This window comes from Phoxinus phoxinus, assembly GCF_949152265.1.
Source record: "Phoxinus phoxinus genome assembly, chromosome: 3".
Lineage (NCBI taxonomy): Eukaryota > Metazoa > Chordata > Actinopteri > Cypriniformes > Leuciscidae > Phoxinus > Phoxinus phoxinus.
In genome coordinates this window covers 14,846,842-14,864,836 of record NC_136878.1, presented here as the reverse complement: position 1 = coordinate 14,864,836, position 17,995 = coordinate 14,846,842, and the positions used below count along the sequence as shown (strand labels likewise).

The following is a 17,995-nucleotide window of genomic DNA, read 5'->3' as shown; positions in this document are numbered from 1 at the left end:
AATTTCCTAATAAAGAGTCAAGTATGAAATGGTTTTAATCTTAGATGATGTCTGTTCATGGAGAATTCTAACAAAACATAACCAGTTTGTTTACAGTCCATTGCAAATCACTGAAACAAAAATTCCATCTAACGAACAAAGTTCTTGGGATACAGCTTGAACAGCTTCCCCTCTTGTGTTTTCTCCAATCCGTATTTCTCAAGATTGTCCACGTTGAAAACCCCTTCCTCAATGTCTCTTTCGATCTGTGGGGCCACCACCTGACTGAAGAGCTTCTCTGGAGTCATGGGCTCTTCTGTCCCTGCTGGGGTCTTGTATGACACGTAGGGTTTCAGGCTAAATCCTTCCAGGTTAGGCACCACAAACTCTGGTACCATGGCCTGTACAGGTATGAACTTTCTGCTTGAGGTGATGATTCCAGTGGGTCGTGCGCCTCTGCTTTTGTAGAAAGTCCTGGGCCCACGCTTGCTCGTGAACTCCGCCATTCTGTCAGCTCCTCTCACGAGCCCCCGCGTCAGCGCTGACAGCACCCCCATTTAAGAATGATTTATCTGCAGCAACCTGTATCAAAATCAATTTATTTGAAACAACTCCATAACATTATTTATTTAATTTATTTATATTTTAAACAATCTCATAACATTGTTTCAGTAAATGTAATGGCAAGTTACACAATTTCATAACACTTCTGTAATTGAATTACTGTAACTTCAATGAAAATGCATTTATGGCACCCATGTGCCGCATTAAGCAATCCTTCTTATTGTTTGAGTTAGATCCTATTAACATTGACTGATTTTACATTAGTAAAAAACTGTGGTAATTATGATGTTTGGGCAGAAACTAGCTGTTATAGTACAATACTCCATGTGCATTTGTATGTTGGTAGAGCACCACCAATAATAAATAATAACGGCCATCTTTAAAAAAAAAAAGATGTATTTTTGTATAAGGAAGAATGACAACAAAATTAAAAACACTATCATATTTTTGAAGGTCGTCTCACTGCATTCAAGTTAATGCTGGTTCAAAATTAAGAATGGAAGATACTATACACTGTTGTGTGGTTGAAATCGTACACTGCATTCACGTTTTAAAAATCATAAAATAAAATAATGAAAACGTCGCTGGCAACATATGAAGTATAATGTATTTAAATATAATTTAGAGATCACTAAAAAAGACCCACACTCACCTTGAACGGTGTGATACTGTGCGTTCACGAAGATCACTCTATACCCACGTTAAGCGTAGTAAAGAAATCAACTGTAATTGGTCAGATCAGCACGAAGACAGCCAATAGGAGCAGCGAATATTGATTACAGGCTCTACGTCTGTTCCATAGTCTGTCCTCGGAAGTGTTGCCATGTCCGTTTGTTATGAAATACTTTGGGCTTGTTTACTCATAAACGGTGATAAATGTCCAACAGACAGTCACATGCTGCAGATATATAATTATTGCTTGCATAGTTTGTTTCTTAGCCCCACCACCGTCGATTCGTAAATGCGCGTAAATTCCTCATAGGTGTGTACCGGAGAGAAATGGACAGTTTATTTAGTTTTATAAGTAACTTAATTTGTACTTATTTTAGTTTAAAATATATATATATATATATATATATATATATATATATATATATATATATATATATATATATATATATATATATTGATAAGGCATTTTTCTTTCTTGATAATCCTTCCAAATCCAAAAATGAAGCTCATTTTGAGCATGAATCAGCCCGCGAAGATTGTTTTTCTCACAGGATCTGGCAACACGTGTGTCGGTGGGGGACTGACATTGTGAATGGAATCCCTGGGAGACTCTAAAGTACATAGAGTGACAAAAACAGAGTTTGGAAACGCCGTTCAAAAGGTATTTTTCATTTATTCATGGACATTATTTGCACGCAGGATCTGAGCGTTATACAGTGAAATAATGTTTTTACAATCTTGTTAGTTACACTGATTGGCAAGATAACGTTATTTGATTACAAGTGCGTGTTTACAGCCGCGGCTTGAGTGTAAACAACACAACTGAGTTTACCTCTGACCCAGAGCCACGTCCGTCCGTCATGCAGCTCCTCCTGAACCAACAAAACTCTCATTAACAATATTCTTCCTTTCGGTGCAACACACTTAAAATTAAAGTTTTCGCGTCACCACTCTGCGTTGAGCGTTTGACTTTTCCTCTGGTAAAAGGTCTCATAAATAACACCGCATGCTGTCAGATTGCACTGAGAGAAGGCAGGCAGTGTCAGATGGTTCCCTGACTCAGGTTCTTGCAGGTGTTTTTGACAAAATCCCTACCACTGCCATTTTCAACAGGCCAGAATCAAATAGCATATTTTTCCATTCACACTTGTTGTTGTTGTATATGACATATATTGCAACGTGAGCTGCTATTTTATGAAATTTTAACCCATATTTAGTAGAAAAAGGTATTATATCAACTATTTTAACCTTGTAATTAACCGTGGATCTCTGAGGGTTCAGCATGTACCTATAGATTGCTTGATGCCACTTAAATATGTATTGAATATTGTAAGAACTTTGAGCTATTATGAAATTAGATTTGCAATTTGTGTCAAATGTGTTTATTTCTGTTTGTCTCATATCTGGAAGATATGGATAAAGAACAAGATGATACGTGCAGTATATTTCCGGTAAGACATCTCAAGGTGAAGCCATTGCCGAGTTTTGATGTCCCCAGAGTGTGTGGGAAGTTTTAGCTCAAAATACCCCACAGATATTTTTATATAGCATGTTAAAGTTAACACTTTTTGAGGGTTTGCAAAAACACTCTGTTTTGTGCCTGGCCCTTTAAATGCAAATGAGCTGCTGCAGAGGGCGGGGTTTCAAGAGCGTGTGTGTGTGTGTGTGTGTGTGTGTGTGTGTGTGTGTGTGTGTGTGTGTGTGTGTGTGTGTGTGTGTGTGTGTGTGTGTGTGTGTGTGTGTGTGTGTGTGTGTGTGTGTGTGTGCGTGTGTGTGTGTGTGTGTGTGTGTTAGCAGCTGCGATTACCTCACACAGACACACTAAAATGACTGTTCTGCCTTTAATGTTAAAACGGAGTCAGACAAAGATTGAGAGACTCAAGAAGAAGTGACAACATGTAGAATGCAACAGTCTCTGAATGGTTAGCTGATGAATTTATGTTGCTGATGTGGAGTTAACTATCTTCAATTAGGATATTCTGTCATGGTAATCTATAAATCGCTCATATAGGAACTGTTGTGAGATGCACACTGAGTGACTTTCTTGCATGTGAAAAGACGGATGCTAAAGTTTGAGCTGACTCACAAATGTATTCTAACAACAACTTTTCCTCTTCTCAACATGGACTGTGTGTTCCCGGGGGCGGGGTTTATGTACATTTTAGGGTTGCTGATGTCACTAACCCGAGAGGAATGTCGTGTAGTCCCTACCAGTTTGTTGTAGTCCTTTTCTTTAAAAGCAAATATCTTCCTTTGCTTTGAACTTTGAGTGTTGTAACTTTGCAGATGTTGTTTATGCTCAAACAGCAACATTACACACTAACTAAAGTTAGAAAAGTGAAATCATACTTTACCACCCCCTTTAAACTAATAGCTAACACCAGTGAACGTGTATCAGTGAGTGTCTGTAAATGAATGAATACATGAATAAAGCCATGCTATTTATACTACTAAAGTCACTTGCAGTAGGCCTACACTATTTAAAGGGAACACCATTAGATTAAACTGGACTTTGTCCAAAAGCATTAGTCTTGTGATTTACACAATGAAACAATGATTGAGCAAGACTGTGAGATCTGATTACTCCACATTTCCCAGATCAACCTCACTTAAGGTTGAACCAGTAACCCTTATGTTAGCCGTTTTGCCTTTGCGTTGTAGTTGCTCTGGCTCTCTTTTCCTGTAAGGTGTGGTTTATAATCATGATTTTGGTTGCATTTTTGTTGATTTTAGGCAGTGCTGCCATCTGGGAGTGAAATCAAAGCTCGGGTGCAGAACTTCATAGAGGATCAGTTGCAGACCACCATGGTATATGACAATTCCACATGTTATACTGAATCAATAGTCCATAATGTTTGTCTTACAGACAAAGTGTATACATTTTTTTGTTCCCATTTCATAATACAGTGGACTGGTGTGTTGATTGGAGCTGCTGTTGCAGTTTCCCTTATCAGTATTGTTACCTTTTTTCTGCACAGAAGATACAAGGCTGGTGAGTGTGTGAGATAATTGTTTAGAGTGTTTTCACCACTGGGTTTATACTTGTTTTAATAAGCATAATATAGACAGATAGCATGTAGCTGTTGTGTGAAAAATGTGAAATAGTCAGGTCTTATAATGCCTCATATTTTGAGTATTTCTTTAGAGTGTTTAACCAACTTTTTTACTTTTGATTTTCCAGGAGAAGAGCAAACTGAAGGTCCTAAATATCGTTTCAGAAAAAGAGACAAAGTGCTGTTTTATGGCAGGAAGATAATGAGGAAGGTACCAGAACTTCCCAGTGTGTTACTCTCAACAAAACTGTGGTTAACATGATAGTCATGTGATGATTTTGAAATTGCAGTGTTGTTATTTGTGGCCATTCAGGTCCAGACCTTGTCCTCACCACCCACCTCAGGTCCAGTATCTCAAAAGCGAACCAGAAAAAGAACAAAAGTTCTGTCAATAGCTCGCAAGTATGTGAAAATACACAGATGCAAAACGAACACACATTTTAAACGAACCATGTCTACCAAAGCATCTTAACATCCTATCCATCTCTTGATCAGAATCCTGCGTATCCGAAGGGAGCCACCAACCCTTCAACCGAAAGAACCTCCTCCTTCCCTCTTGGAAGCAGATCTGACTGAATTTGACATGCAGAGCTCTCACCTGCCCTCTGAAGTCCTGTATATGCTGAAAAATGTGAGGTTGGTACCTTGTCATTTCATCTTACCAGAGCAATCGATTCATTTCCATAGTTAACAGAGCACAGATTCCAAGGTCTAATGATCTGGCAATGTTTTTCAGCACCTAATGAGTTGTGATATGTTCTGTTTCTCAGGGTTCTGGGTCATTTTGAGAAGCCTCTGTTCCTGGAACTGTGTCGACATATGGTGTTTGTGCAGCTGCAGCAAGGGGAAGGATTATTCCGCCCAGGTGACATCGATGACAGCATCTTCGTAGTGCAGGATGGGCGTCTTGATCTGTGCATCCATGAGAGTGTAAGACCCAAGCGGTCTCAATATTGAAAACTACTGAAAACTGGGTTGTGTTCTGCCTGTTATAGAGATGTACCAATTTATGACTAAGCGTATTTTTCTTTCTCTGACTCAGGATGGGACTGAGGTTGTGGTGAAGCACGTTTTGCCCGGAGACAGTGTTCACAGTCTTCTCAGCATCCTCGATGTCATCACTGTAAAACCCATCTGGCCTCTTTTTTTACCCACTCTGATATGCAAATGTTTGTATTTTGACCTGTTTTCATGCCCACTGAAGTTTTAAACTGTCTCACATTTGAAACCCGGATTCCACAGGGATATCCAGCTCCCTACAAAACCGTCTCAGCCAGAGCAGCAGCCCCAACTACTGTTCTCCGCCTCCCTGCGCAGGCTTTCCAGTCCGTCTTCGAGAAATACCCAGAGACCCTAGTCAGAGTTGTTCAGGTGTGATCTAAATCCTAATATACACTACCGTCAAAAGTGGGGGTCGTAACTAAAAAAAAAAAAAGGTTTTAAAAGAAGCCTCTTATGCTCACAAAGGCTGCATTTTTATCAAATACAGTAAAAACAGTAATATTGTGAAATTGTATGTTTTAAACGTTTATGTTTTAAAATGTAATTTATTCCTGTGATTACAAAACGGAATTTTCAGCAGCCATTACACTTCAGTATTTTTCTAAAAAAGACAAAATGACACTCCAGTCAAATCAGTTGTTAGAAATACTTGTTTATTGTACATATGACAGGACAAAGTTTTTTGTTAATGTTTTTTTTTTTTTTTTAGATTATCATGGTGCGACTTCAGAGAGTTACATTTCTTGCCCTTCACAACTATCTGGGCCTGACCACAGAACTTTTCAATCCGGTCAGATGTTTATCTATAAATCACAGAAAATATTTTACACTATTACAGTAGGCTATTTATTACAGTACATACGTTGAATAGTCTATTTCTGTCACATCATGTAGGAAAGTCAAGCTGTTCCACTGGTGTCAGTGGTTGGTGTTGTAGGAGAGGTCAATCCAGGCAAAGGACTACGCAGACAATCACAAACGATTGAGGAAGTGTCTGACAGAGTCCCACAGAGGTCCTTTGACCATTACAATGACACAAGTCAGATATACAAAGGAGAGGGTATGATGTGTATACTTAGACAGGCTTTCCAGTACAATTTTGTTCAAATATTCCTATTATTACCCTAATAATACTAAGAGATATAAGACAGCCTGTGGGTCTTACTTGCTCTTTTGTTTTCAGATGGTGGGAAGCCCATTCGTTCAGAAAGTCCAACCACTTCATTCAGGAAGTCTCGCTCACTGTCAACCCCTTTTGACAGTGCACATGGTAGTTTTTACAAAATACCCAATAGTAACTCGGTCCCCAAATATCATGCATCCCTACCTAGCTTGAATACATTCATAATGAACATGTTTTGAGTGTGGTAACGTGTGCTTATCCTACAGCTGGGTCTCCTGACCACAATATGGCCTTTGACAGAACAAGCATTACAAAAGAGAATGCCCCTTCAAGTCCCATTGTCATTCATAAGGTACCTTGGCATCATTCTATCACACATTCAAGAAGCCATAAATTGTTGTATTTTTTTATATTTGTTCATATTCTGTACATTGCATGCGTGTGTTTATCTTTCCTCCTGTCTGAAGTCTATTCGGAAGAAGTCGGTGACTCTGCAACATTCTCCTTCAGCTGTGTTTCACTACTCAGACACTGGAGGTCACTCCAGCCACATTCACCACTGTAAAGTTAATGCCATTTTTCAAGCTGCCAAGAAGGACTTGCTCAAGATTATACAGCTTCAGGTCAGGCCACATTCATTCTATTGTTCTACTAAAGTGAGAAGTTTAATTACTATTTGGAATATTGCCATAGTAGTATAAAAATACTTTGTGCTCCAGGACTCCAGTCTTCTGGAAGATAGGGTGACTCTGAGACAAGTTAAGGCGGGGTCTGTGGTTGCAAGTGAGGGAGACCAGGTAAGAAGTTACCCGTCACTTTGACTCCTCTGTATTTATCCATTTCAATTCACACATGAATCCATTTCTACTTTGTGTCTTTGACAGGATGTGAGCGTGCTGTTTGTCATCTCAGGAGCTCTTCATGTGTACCAGAGACAGATTGACAGAGAAGATGAAACATGCCTTTTTGTGACTCACCCTGGAGAGATGGTGGGCCACCTGGCTGTTCTCACTGGAGAGCCTCTCATATTTTCTGTGCGCGCTCATCGTGACTGCTGCTTCCTGTCTATCTCCAAAGCACACTTCTATGAGTATGTGATGTGCACCAAATTTCACTTAAGGCAATTGAAAATTCAAGCAAATGTACTCTCTGCCTGCTGTGAGGAAATTCAATGATCAGATGATTATGCACATCTCAACTGATTAAAATAGGGGGAAATCATAATTTGAGACTTTCTAGCAGTTATAGTGAGTAACAAGCTATTAATAAAATTGCTTCTGAAAATGAAGCACAGATATCAAGCAATGAGGTCTTTTTTCCCATGGTTGTCTTTTGGTCTATTAAAACCTTCTTAGTTTTTTTTAGTGTTGGGTTTTTTCAACATATTTAATCACCTTTAGTTTTTTTCTTTGTAGGTCATAAATCAAAAATAATTATACAAAAAAATAAATAAATTTAAATAAAAAAATAATGATATATAAACATTTTCTTTAAAATTGTATCAAATGAAGTACAGCATATCAGAACCCTGATTAACATGTCAACTGTATAACTGATACTCTAGGATAATGCGTGTCGAGCCTCGAGTGGTGTTACATGTAGCTCACACGGTGGTACGGAGGGTCTCCTCCTTCGTCCGACAGATTGACTTTGCCCTGGACTGGATGGCACTGGAAGCTGGACGGGCTGTCTATAGGTAAGCACACTTTTCCTATACAATCTCTCAGTTACAGATCTACATATCTCAGGTCACTGCTCTGCTCTTTGATGTTGTAACAACCCGAGAATGCATGTAATTATTGTATGTAATACATACATTTTTCTTTTTTTTCTTTCTTTCTCAGACAAGGTGATAAGTCAGACAGCACTTTCATTGTTCTGAGTGGCCGCTTGCGCTCGGTCATCATGAAGGATGATGGGAAAAAAGAGCTTGCTGGAGAGTATGGACGGGGAGACCTCATTGGTGTGGTGAGTAGTAATAATATATGTATGTAAATGAATGTAACAAATTTTCTATTAGTTTTCTAGGACTGGAGTTTTTGTCTCTGTATCTGTATCCTAGTGTACTTTTAAAAGTAAACTTTTATAAGATATAAATGTACAGTATTGATGAAATCATCTCATATTCAAGGCCATATATACACTTACTTATCCAATGAAATGCTCTTTAGAAAAATCATTTCATCTTCTTTTAATTCCACCTTCTACATAGTTTCAATAGCAAGTAATAGGCTGTTGACTATTTATAAAGGCTTTACTAAGAATTTCATTACAGTAAAGAAAATTATTTTGAATACTTTTTGTAGGTCTTTTAATAAATGCTGTGGCAGTTTCCATCTGTTAAAAGTATGTGTGTTGGTGTTAGGTGGAAACTTTGACTCATTTGAACAGAGCCACTACAGTCCACGCAGTCCGAGACTCTGAACTGGCCAAACTGCCTGAGGGAGCTCTCAACTCTATTAAGAGGAAATACCCACAGGTTTGACCATACACTCATTAACACATCTCATGATATTGTATTGCATATATATTAACATGTTACACTCTTTCATAGGTTGTAACTCGTCTGATTCATCTTCTTGGGCAGAAAATCTTGGGTAACATGCAGCAAGTGAATGATCCATTATCAGGTGTGTGTTTGTGAAACATTTGTGTGTGTTTGCGTTTTGTATTTTTCCTGATGAACATTAATGATCTCCACAGTGCGTAGCCTGGGTTTTCACACCCCAACACACCCCAAGTGGGAAGCAGGAAACCCAGCCGCTAATCTGTCAACAGTCACCATTCTGCCTGTTTCTGAGGAAGTGCCTTTGACTGCCTTCACGCTGGAGCTGCAACATGCTCTCAGTGCTATTGGTCAGCTATTAGTCTCCTTTCCCTCCTTAATTTTCCTCAAAGTTAACCTGATACTAAGTCTTAAGTAACTATCTTCATTTTGTTTTTATTAGGCCCCACTTTGCTTCTAACCAGTGACATCATCAGACAGCACCTAGGTGTTGCAGCTTTGGACAGGTGAGAGTTGCATACAGTACTTGCATACTATGCATTAAAAGTGTGTACCTCACTGGTAATAAAACAGTATGCCATCTTGATTTTGGATGACAATGGAGACTCCATTGTAACATTTGCATTTAGGTGTTAACATCTTGCTAAATTCATTACCTTAAAAATAATTAATTGGGCCTACTTAACTCTTAAAGGAACACTACTTTTTTTGGAAATAGGCTCATTTTCCAACTCCCCTAGAGTTGAACAGTTGAGTTTTACCGTTTTCGAATTCATTTAGCCTTTCTCGGGGTCTGGCGGTAGCACTTTTAGCATAGCTTAACATAGATAATTTAATCTGATTAGACCGTTAGCATCTCTCTCAAAAAAATGACCAAAGAGTTTCGATATTTTTCCTATTTAAAACTTGACTCTTCTGTAGTTACATCGTGTACTAAGACCGACAGAAAATGAAAAGTTGCGATATTTTTTTTAAGCCGATATGACTAGGAACTATACTCTCATTCCTGCGTAATAATCAAGGACCTGTGCTGCCGTACCAGCAGCCGCAATGATATTACCTAGCTGGGGACTATTTTCAGGCGCTGCGTAATATCATTGCGCCTGCTGCACCCATGGTACGGCAGCACAGTTCCTTGATTATTACGCAGGAATGAGAGTATAGTTCCTAGTCATATTGGCCTAGAAAATCGCAACTTTTCATTTTCTGTCAGTCTTAGTACACGATGTAACTACAGAAGAGTCAAGTTTTAAATAGGAAAAATATCAAAACTCTTTGGTCATTTTTTTGAGAGAGATGCTAACGGTCTAATCAGATTCAATGATCTATGCTAAGCTATGCTAAAAGTGCTACCGCCGGACCCCCAGAATGGTAGAATGGATTCGAAAACGGTAAAACTCAACTGTTCAACTCTAGGGGAGTTGGACAATGAACCTATTTCCAAAAAAAGTAGTGTTCCTTTAAGTTCACTGAAACCCACCGGAAATATCAAGGCATCTTTGACATGCTATTTTCAATGTACTATGATTTGGGGCACACTAATTGTAATATTGCATACAATTTAAGATGGATAGTATGCAAATTAAGATTGAAATCGAGAATTTTTTTTCTAGTGACATTAGTCAGACGTTGTATTTTTGTATCCTGTGATTTACTGCTCATATACTTTATTATTTCCTTTTCAGTGTTCATGAGTACCGTTTGTCAAGCTGGTTGGGTCAACAAGAGGACATCCACCGGATTGTTCTGTATCAGTCTGACAGTTCTCTGACTCCTTGGACTCAACGTTGCATCAGACAGGCGGACTGCATCATCATCGTGGGTCTGGGGGAACAGGAGCCCACTGTGGGAGAGGTGATTTGTCATTAAAAAGGTTTTGTAAATAAAGATATAAATACTACTTTAGAAGAGTATTTTAAGCATGCAAATCCAGTCATATCAGTAGCCTAACTATTTATTTCACATAGAGGGGATTGCCTCACAAAGGCCAATATGATGAAATTAATCAATTTAATTTCTGCACATGCATTTCTATGAAATTATTTGGTAAACTGAGCTTTTTGGCTTTGTTTGTGGTATTAGCTGGAGCGTATGCTGGAGAGCAGTGCCGTGAGAGCTCAGAAGCAGTTGGTCCTGTTGCACCGTGAGGACGGGCCTCCACCCAGAGGAACCGCAGAATGGCTCAACATGCGCAGCTGGATCTCCAGACATCTTCACCTGTCATGTCCACATAGGGTCTTCTCCAGGAGGAGTCTACCCAAACTGGTACCAGTGCTAACATTATTATTGTTTTAGCAAATGTGAATGCCTATATCAAGCCTGAGGCTTGATATCAAGCCATAGAAAATCCATTTCCCAAACCACTTGTCCTATGTAGGGTTGCGGGAGTCTCAGGCCATAGGCAGGGAAACACCTTGGATCGATGGCCAGTCTATTCAAGAATAATAGTTCTACACAAAATGATATTTTAATATATTAATAGTTCTAATAATAGCCAAGGAATAATAGTTAGTTCACACAAAAATTCTTAACATTTCCTCACCTTTAAGGTCTTCCAAACCTGTATGACTTTCTTTTTTTCTTTTTTTGCGGAATTAACCAATTTTTGTTTTTGAATATTATTTATAATGTAGCAGAATGCATGATTTCCATACAATGATAGCTAATAAAAATACATTTATTTATAATGCACCTTTCTTATTCTCAAATACATGAAACAAGCAAAACAATACATAATACATAGTACATTCATTCTGAGAATAAATTAAAAGCGCTATTAAAAAGGTGTTTTTTAAGTAATTTCTTAAAATAATCAAATGAAGCAGCTTTCCTAATGAAAGCAGGTAATGTGGACCACCACTGTCAAGCAAGTTTTTAAAGCAAGATTTGCAGTGAATTTTACACTGTTTAAGCAAAGTTTTCATATGGCTTCAGAAGATTTAGAACATGGCGCATTACTATTGTGACTATTTTATGAAGATTTTATGGTGATTTTAGTAATTTTTTGTACTTGACAGCACCTGAGGGTTTATGGAAACATGCTATCTCAGTTATCTGTTATCCTATCAGTTTAGTAACTTCACTGAGGAAGTAGAACTTTTCAAATCTTAAGTCAATCAAGATAGGAAGTTTCTGAAATACAGACCCTGGTTCCCATCCAATCTCATTTTATGTAACATGGACGTTCTTCAAATCATTTTCTGTGTCTAATCTAATCATTCTCATCTTTTATCCGTGCAAACTCCCACTTTCCTCCCATCCTGTCAGAGAGAGATGTATCAGCGTGTATTTGAGAAGCCTCCCGACCGGCATTCTGACTTCTCGCGCCTGGCTCGGATCCTGACAGGAAATGCTATCGCTCTGGTGCTGGGAGGAGGTGGAGCCAGGTACGAATCTGTCTTCCCCTTTATTACCAATAATTCTGTTCCTCCTCAATCCACCTGGCCTGGTGCCAACAACATTTCTCACTTGAATAATCTAGTAAAAGCATGTTGGTATTAGTGGAACATTGACTGATTTTCCCCGTACTTATTCAATCATTGTAGTTTAGTGGTCTCTTGAAGTATTTATCCTTTGCACTACTATTACAAGTGTCTTGTAATTTTTTGTGCCCATCATCTAATCATAATATAGTAATTTCTAACCCATTAGTGATGTTTTGGGGTTCACATCCTCAGCATGTCTCTCGATGATAGCGACTCTTTGTCTACTCTCTGTCCCTGCCTGCTCTCAGTCATAATCAGCGACTTTTTAAAGGTGGGTCAAAACATGATATATAAGGGGGCATAAAATGTGTAATCTGTCTAATCTACTTTCACATAATTTAACTTAATTTTTCAATTGTGTAATTCTGTTACTGGAATTATATGAATATCATGTTTTAGATATTTGTGTTTCTGTGACCATATATGCTTGTCATCTTGACTTTTTAAATCTTTTTATACAGACTGAAGTATGTTTAAAGGTGAAGTGATAAATTTAATAATAATAATCATTATAGGTTTCCCAAATCCTCCTGCCACCCCTTTTGCTCTTCCTTCTCTGCCATTTATCAGTCAAGCATCACAAGATCAGTGTTCACACTCTTTGAGGAAATCAACCTAAAAATGCCTGACTGTTAGTTGTTTTTACACATTAAACTGGAATAAGAGATGGAAAAAATTCTCACTTTACCTTTAAAATGCTTTATAAAAAAGATACTAATATCACACAATGCACTTGTAAGAACTCTAAGCTCATGTGTGAATATGAAACCACACTATACGCACAGAGGCTGCTCTCAGGTGGGCATCATTCGGGCATTGAGTGAGGCGGGGATCCCTGTAGATCTGATTGGCGGCACCTCCATCGGTTCCTTGATAGGAGCGCTCTATGCTGAAGAGCGAAGCATCAGTCGTATGACTGTCAGGGCACGCCAGTGGGCCATGGTGAGACACCTAAGCACTGAACACTAACATTCATACATGTAGAACCATCATTGAGATTTCTTTCTTTTTTTTGTGCACAATAGAATTTTGGATCCATATTTAGGAAGATCACAGACTTGACCTACCCAGTGACATCCATGTTTACTGGAGCGTCGTTTAACTCCAGCATTAGTGCAGTCTTCCAGGACAAACAGATTGAGGTTCAATTTATTGGCACAATACAAGCTGTTATAAAAAAAAGCATATAAATATCATATTCTTAAATAAGTCTAAACTTTGTGCATATCTCTTTTTTTATGATAGGACCTTTGGGTCCCGTATTTCAACATCACCACAGACATCACTGCCTCCTCCATGAGAGTGCACACTTACGGTTACTACTTTTTCTCTGTAACTTGTCATCTCCATCTCATCTTTTGTGACAGATTTTAGCATGTATACTCTTTTATTTTTATTTTTTAGGCTCTCTGTGGAGGTATGTGCGTGCCAGTATGTCTCTCTCTGGATATCTTCCCCCTTTATGTGACCCTAAAGATGGGCACTTGCTCATGGATGGAGGCTACATCAATAACCTACCTGGTTAAGTGTCCTATTGTACTCTTACATTGCAAAATTGAGATGCCAATTGCAAAATTACAGTTTATTATAGGGATTACATATACAAATTTTACCTGCTTGCACACTCCCATAGAGATGGCTCTCCCATAGAGATGGCTATACTATAGCAAATCTCATATAGTTTATAATTTATTTTACTGCTTGACTGTAAACTGCTACATGTAGACTATAAAGCATTAAGATATTTTAAACATTAACAGTGTAAATATCTGTAAAGCTGACACAGCTCGCTCCTTGGGGGCCAAGATGGTGATTGCCGTTGATGTTGGTAGTCAGGATGAGACCGATCTGACTAACTATGGAGACTCTTTATCTGGATGGTGGTTGCTATGGAAACGCTTGAACCCGCTGACAGAAAGAGTGAAGGTCAGATATCTTATTGCGTTTCCTCCAATTGCATTGATTATCAGTAATGCATTCTTACAAAATGTATGGAAAATCCTAAAACTTCTGTATGTATACATATCTGTAAAAAAGAAAGAAAAAGAATATATATATATATATATATATATATATATATATACATACTGTATATATAAAAGAACAATTTTCCTTTTTTTGAAACCCTTATAAATGAAAAAATAGTGCTTCCCTTCATTACTTTACTTCTTGCATTCATTGGATATAGATTTTATTTCATCAAAAAAATATGATTTTTTTTGCTATTCTTGACTTCGTATCCTCTAGGTGCTGAACATGGCAGAGATTCAGACCCGTCTGGCCTACGTGTGTTCTGTGCGTCAACTGGAGCTGGTAAAAGACAGTGACTACTGCGAGTACCTTCGGCCACCCATAGATCGCTATGGCACATTGGATTTTGGCAAATTTGATGAGATTGCTGTGAGTGGCCTGTCATCCTCTCATAGAAACTTCTATTGCCTCGTTTGACTGCAGCAATGACTTTTCTGGTGTTGCAGGATGTTGGCTACCTGCATGGGAAAACCGTGTTTGACGTGTGGTGTCGGAGTGGGGTGAGGGAGACGATGCTCAAAGACCAACATCAAGAGGAATTCCACAAATCTAGGAGCACAAATGTAAGGGGCTTTGAATGAGCTTCACAGCATCAGCCTGTTTCCTCACAAACTCATTTCCTGATGATCTGTCCTTCAGGTGACCTGTCCCAACGCTTCTTTCACCGATCTGGCTGAAATAGTGTCCAGAATAGAGCCAGTGAAGCAGGCCATTGTGGATGGTGAGGAATAGACCATCTTCACACATGTCCCGTTTCCATGTCGTTTACTCATCTTTGTGTTGTTTCTTAAATTCTCTCGCACACAGAGGAGTCTGAGTACCAGACTGACTGTGATGAAGATGCAGTGCTGTCAGACTTCGATTTGTCCAATCAAAACAGTGAGCATACAGAAGATGAAGAAGAGGAGGAGGAGACCGCAGATACAGCTGATACAGTAAGATAACTGCAAACATGTGTTAGTTATGTTTTAGTGTGATTAATCATAACATTAATGATTTTTAACTTCGAAACAGGACGATGACATGGAGATCAGGACAAGGCGACATGGAACACTCAAACACAGCAGCCATCATACCACCTGACCTCAAATACCTCTTTTTCAAGAGGGTTTGATCATTTCGTTTAATATACAGTAGCCTTGAGCCTTTACACTAATGATCAAAAGTTTGGAATCATTTTTTAAAGTCTCTTATACTCATCAAGGCTGCATTTATTTAATGAAAATACACTAAACAGTAATATTGTCAAATATAATTACAATTTAAAATGTGATTTATTCTTGTGATGGCAAAGCTGAATTTGGTCCTCAAGACACATTTCTTATTATTATCAATGTTGAAAACAGTTGTTCTGTATATACCGGTATATAAACCATGGTAATAGAAAGTTCGAAAGAATATAATTTATTTGAAATAGAAATATTTTGCAACATTATAAATATCTTTACGGGCACCTTTGATAAATCACAGTTCTTTTAAATTGTAATAATATATCACAGTATTACTGTTTTTATTGTATTTTTGATTAATAAATGTAGCCTTGGTGAGCATAAGAGGCTGGTGGTGTATAAGGGGATTTTAACAAGTGACATTATCAGTATTGCCTTAACTTGAATTGTTAGAAACTAACAGATCATTTGAAAAGGATCTTAATAGGAAAAAAAGCAAGTATTATGTTACTTCTTATTCCTTTAATTTCCCAAAGTATGATAAATAAGTCAACATATTGAGCCCTAGATATCAATCAGCACTGAGCTCTCTCTGATTCCAGTAACAATTGATAAAAGTCTATAAAGTCTGTTCTTGCCTTTACTTTTAGTATTACACAAGGTCAATAATATTTGAAAAACTTTGTTTTTCATGCAAGCTGTCAATGCAACCTCAACAGTTTTACTGTGTGAAATAACCTTTTTTGTAATATCTTGTTAGTGAAGTTATAAGCAGTGACATAAGAAAGTCTGTTTCTTTGAAATGTCAGCTTTTAGAGAATGTTGTTCAAATGGTGGAATCAGGAGAGAATGATGAACTAATAAATGTTACTGTGAGAGATATTCTGATTCTTATAGGTAAAGTTTTTGAAGCAATTGATGGTCTTTTGCAATGCTATGTGTTCTTTGGCTCATTAAAAGTTTCAGAATTGTCTTTAAAAAAAAAAAAAAACTTTTTTTTGGTTGATTGTTTAATACTAGATATCTAGTATATCACATCACGTGATATACGTTTGCATATTCATCTTTTGAGATTTGTTTTCATTGTACTATGAAAACACGAGTCCCACAAGTGAAAATAGAGGAGAGATACATGAGATATCTGGACTTTTTAGTGTCTTCCTCAAAAATGGGGCAGACAGTGTAAAATTACTTTCAGGACCTTGGACAAGGCCTTAAGATTAAACAAAATGTTTTCAGATCAGTGTTGGGGAATACTTTATGAAAAATGTATTTGAGAAAAGAGACACTGCATGGCCTGGTTTCACAAACTTTAGATTAAGCCAGGATTAGGCCTTAGTTAAGTTAGAATGCTTTAGGGGGGAAAAAACATTACTGGTGTGCATCTTGAGACAAAACAATGGCACTGACATATTTTAAGATATGTATTGTAATAAGTATCATATTTTAAGATATGTCTGTGCAAGTTGCTTTCATTTAAAACAGCTCAATAATGCCTCAGTCTGGGAATAGGCTTAAGCCTTGCATGTTTTGAGATCACCAAAACCATCAGAATGTTTAGATTAGCACGTCTCAACCTTTGTAGCTCCAGGTCACCCACTGTCTTAGTTAAGCTGCAAAGATCCCCTACCGGTGACGACACTGGCATGAGTGAGGGTTATTTATTGATCTGGTACGCCATGAGATCTCTGAAATTTGCCTCCTGGTGAAAGGAAGGAGAGACACCTCAATATTAAATATACAAAATAAAATAGCTGGAAAATGTTTTAATGTCTTTAAATCTCTCATGCTCAAGGCTGCATTTATCTGATCAGAAATACAGTAAATATTGTGAAATATTACATTTTCAAATATCTGTTTTCTATTTAAATATTTTTTCCTGTGATGGCTTTTGATGAATTTGTGAATTTTCAGCATTATTCCTCCAGTCTGCAGTGTCACATGATCTCCAGCAATCATTCTAATATGCTGATTTGCTGCTCAAGGTACATTTCTTATTGTTATCAATGTATAAAACAGTTGCTGCTTAATATTTTATAGTTGAAATTGAGGGAAGGAAAATGTAACTTTCATGTTTTTTTTTTACTGTAAGTTCCTTTTTTAGGTCTCACAGGGAATGATAAACTATAGTCTTGATTAACTTAATCTAATTATATCTCTATAACTAATTAAGTCAATGGTGGATTTGTCTATATTTATATAGCCTAATGAATATTTTTGCACATTTTGTAAGTGACAGTGTTGACAAATAATGCATTTTATAAACACACATTTTGAGAAAATGGAAGAGACAGGAGGTTCCACCAAAACTTAGATGACCTCTCAGCTTGTTAGTGAAATGAAAGACCTGGAGGAATCACTGGAAATAATCATCGAACCTCACACAGTCTTCCGTTTGCGGCTGACCGCTC

The 17,995-nt window shown here is 37.7% G+C and overlaps 2 protein-coding genes across 4 annotated transcripts; one reads left to right on the top strand and one right to left on the bottom strand.

Annotated features, from left to right (window-relative positions):
• Positions 1-17: 17 nt before the first annotated feature.
• Positions 18-2,185, bottom strand: mrpl41 (mitochondrial ribosomal protein L41). 2 transcript variants are annotated; one of them, XM_079608508.1, is made up of 2 exons: positions 2,048-2,185; positions 18-561 (listed from the first exon to the last, which is right to left on the bottom strand). In XM_079608508.1, exon 2 carries the CDS (start codon positions 534-536, stop codon positions 129-131), a length of 408 nt encoding a protein of 135 aa, XP_079464634.1. In that variant the 5' UTR covers positions 537-561; positions 2,048-2,185; the 3' UTR covers positions 18-128. The 2 variants fall into 2 exon arrangements, with proteins under 2 accessions (XP_079464634.1, XP_079464633.1); XM_079608507.1 differs by lacking the exon at positions 2,048-2,185 and adding an exon at positions 1,196-1,312.
• On the top strand, positions 1,732-16,561 carry pnpla7b (patatin-like phospholipase domain containing 7b). Of its 2 annotated transcripts, XM_079608503.1 has the most exons (36): positions 1,773-1,876; positions 2,626-2,666; positions 3,949-4,023; positions 4,123-4,207; positions 4,397-4,479; positions 4,582-4,670; positions 4,764-4,904; positions 5,039-5,198; positions 5,311-5,391; positions 5,511-5,639; positions 5,980-6,060; positions 6,165-6,330; positions 6,454-6,540; positions 6,660-6,745; positions 6,861-7,016; positions 7,113-7,190; positions 7,278-7,483; positions 7,958-8,089; positions 8,238-8,361; positions 8,759-8,872; positions 8,948-9,023; positions 9,097-9,249; positions 9,342-9,405; positions 10,585-10,753; positions 10,982-11,164; positions 12,167-12,285; positions 13,170-13,326; positions 13,410-13,526; positions 13,630-13,699; positions 13,789-13,905; positions 14,162-14,310; positions 14,632-14,784; positions 14,862-14,978; positions 15,055-15,136; positions 15,223-15,350; positions 15,430-16,561. In XM_079608503.1, the coding sequence occupies exons 2-36, from the start codon at positions 2,628-2,630 to the stop codon at positions 15,496-15,498; spliced, it is 4,035 nt and encodes a 1,344-aa protein (XP_079464629.1). In that variant the 5' UTR covers positions 1,773-1,876; positions 2,626-2,627; the 3' UTR covers positions 15,499-16,561. The 2 variants fall into 2 exon arrangements, with proteins under 2 accessions (XP_079464628.1, XP_079464629.1); XM_079608502.1 differs by lacking the exon at positions 2,626-2,666 and having other exon boundaries at positions 1,732-1,876.
• The last annotated feature ends 1,434 nt before the right edge of the window (positions 16,562-17,995 follow it).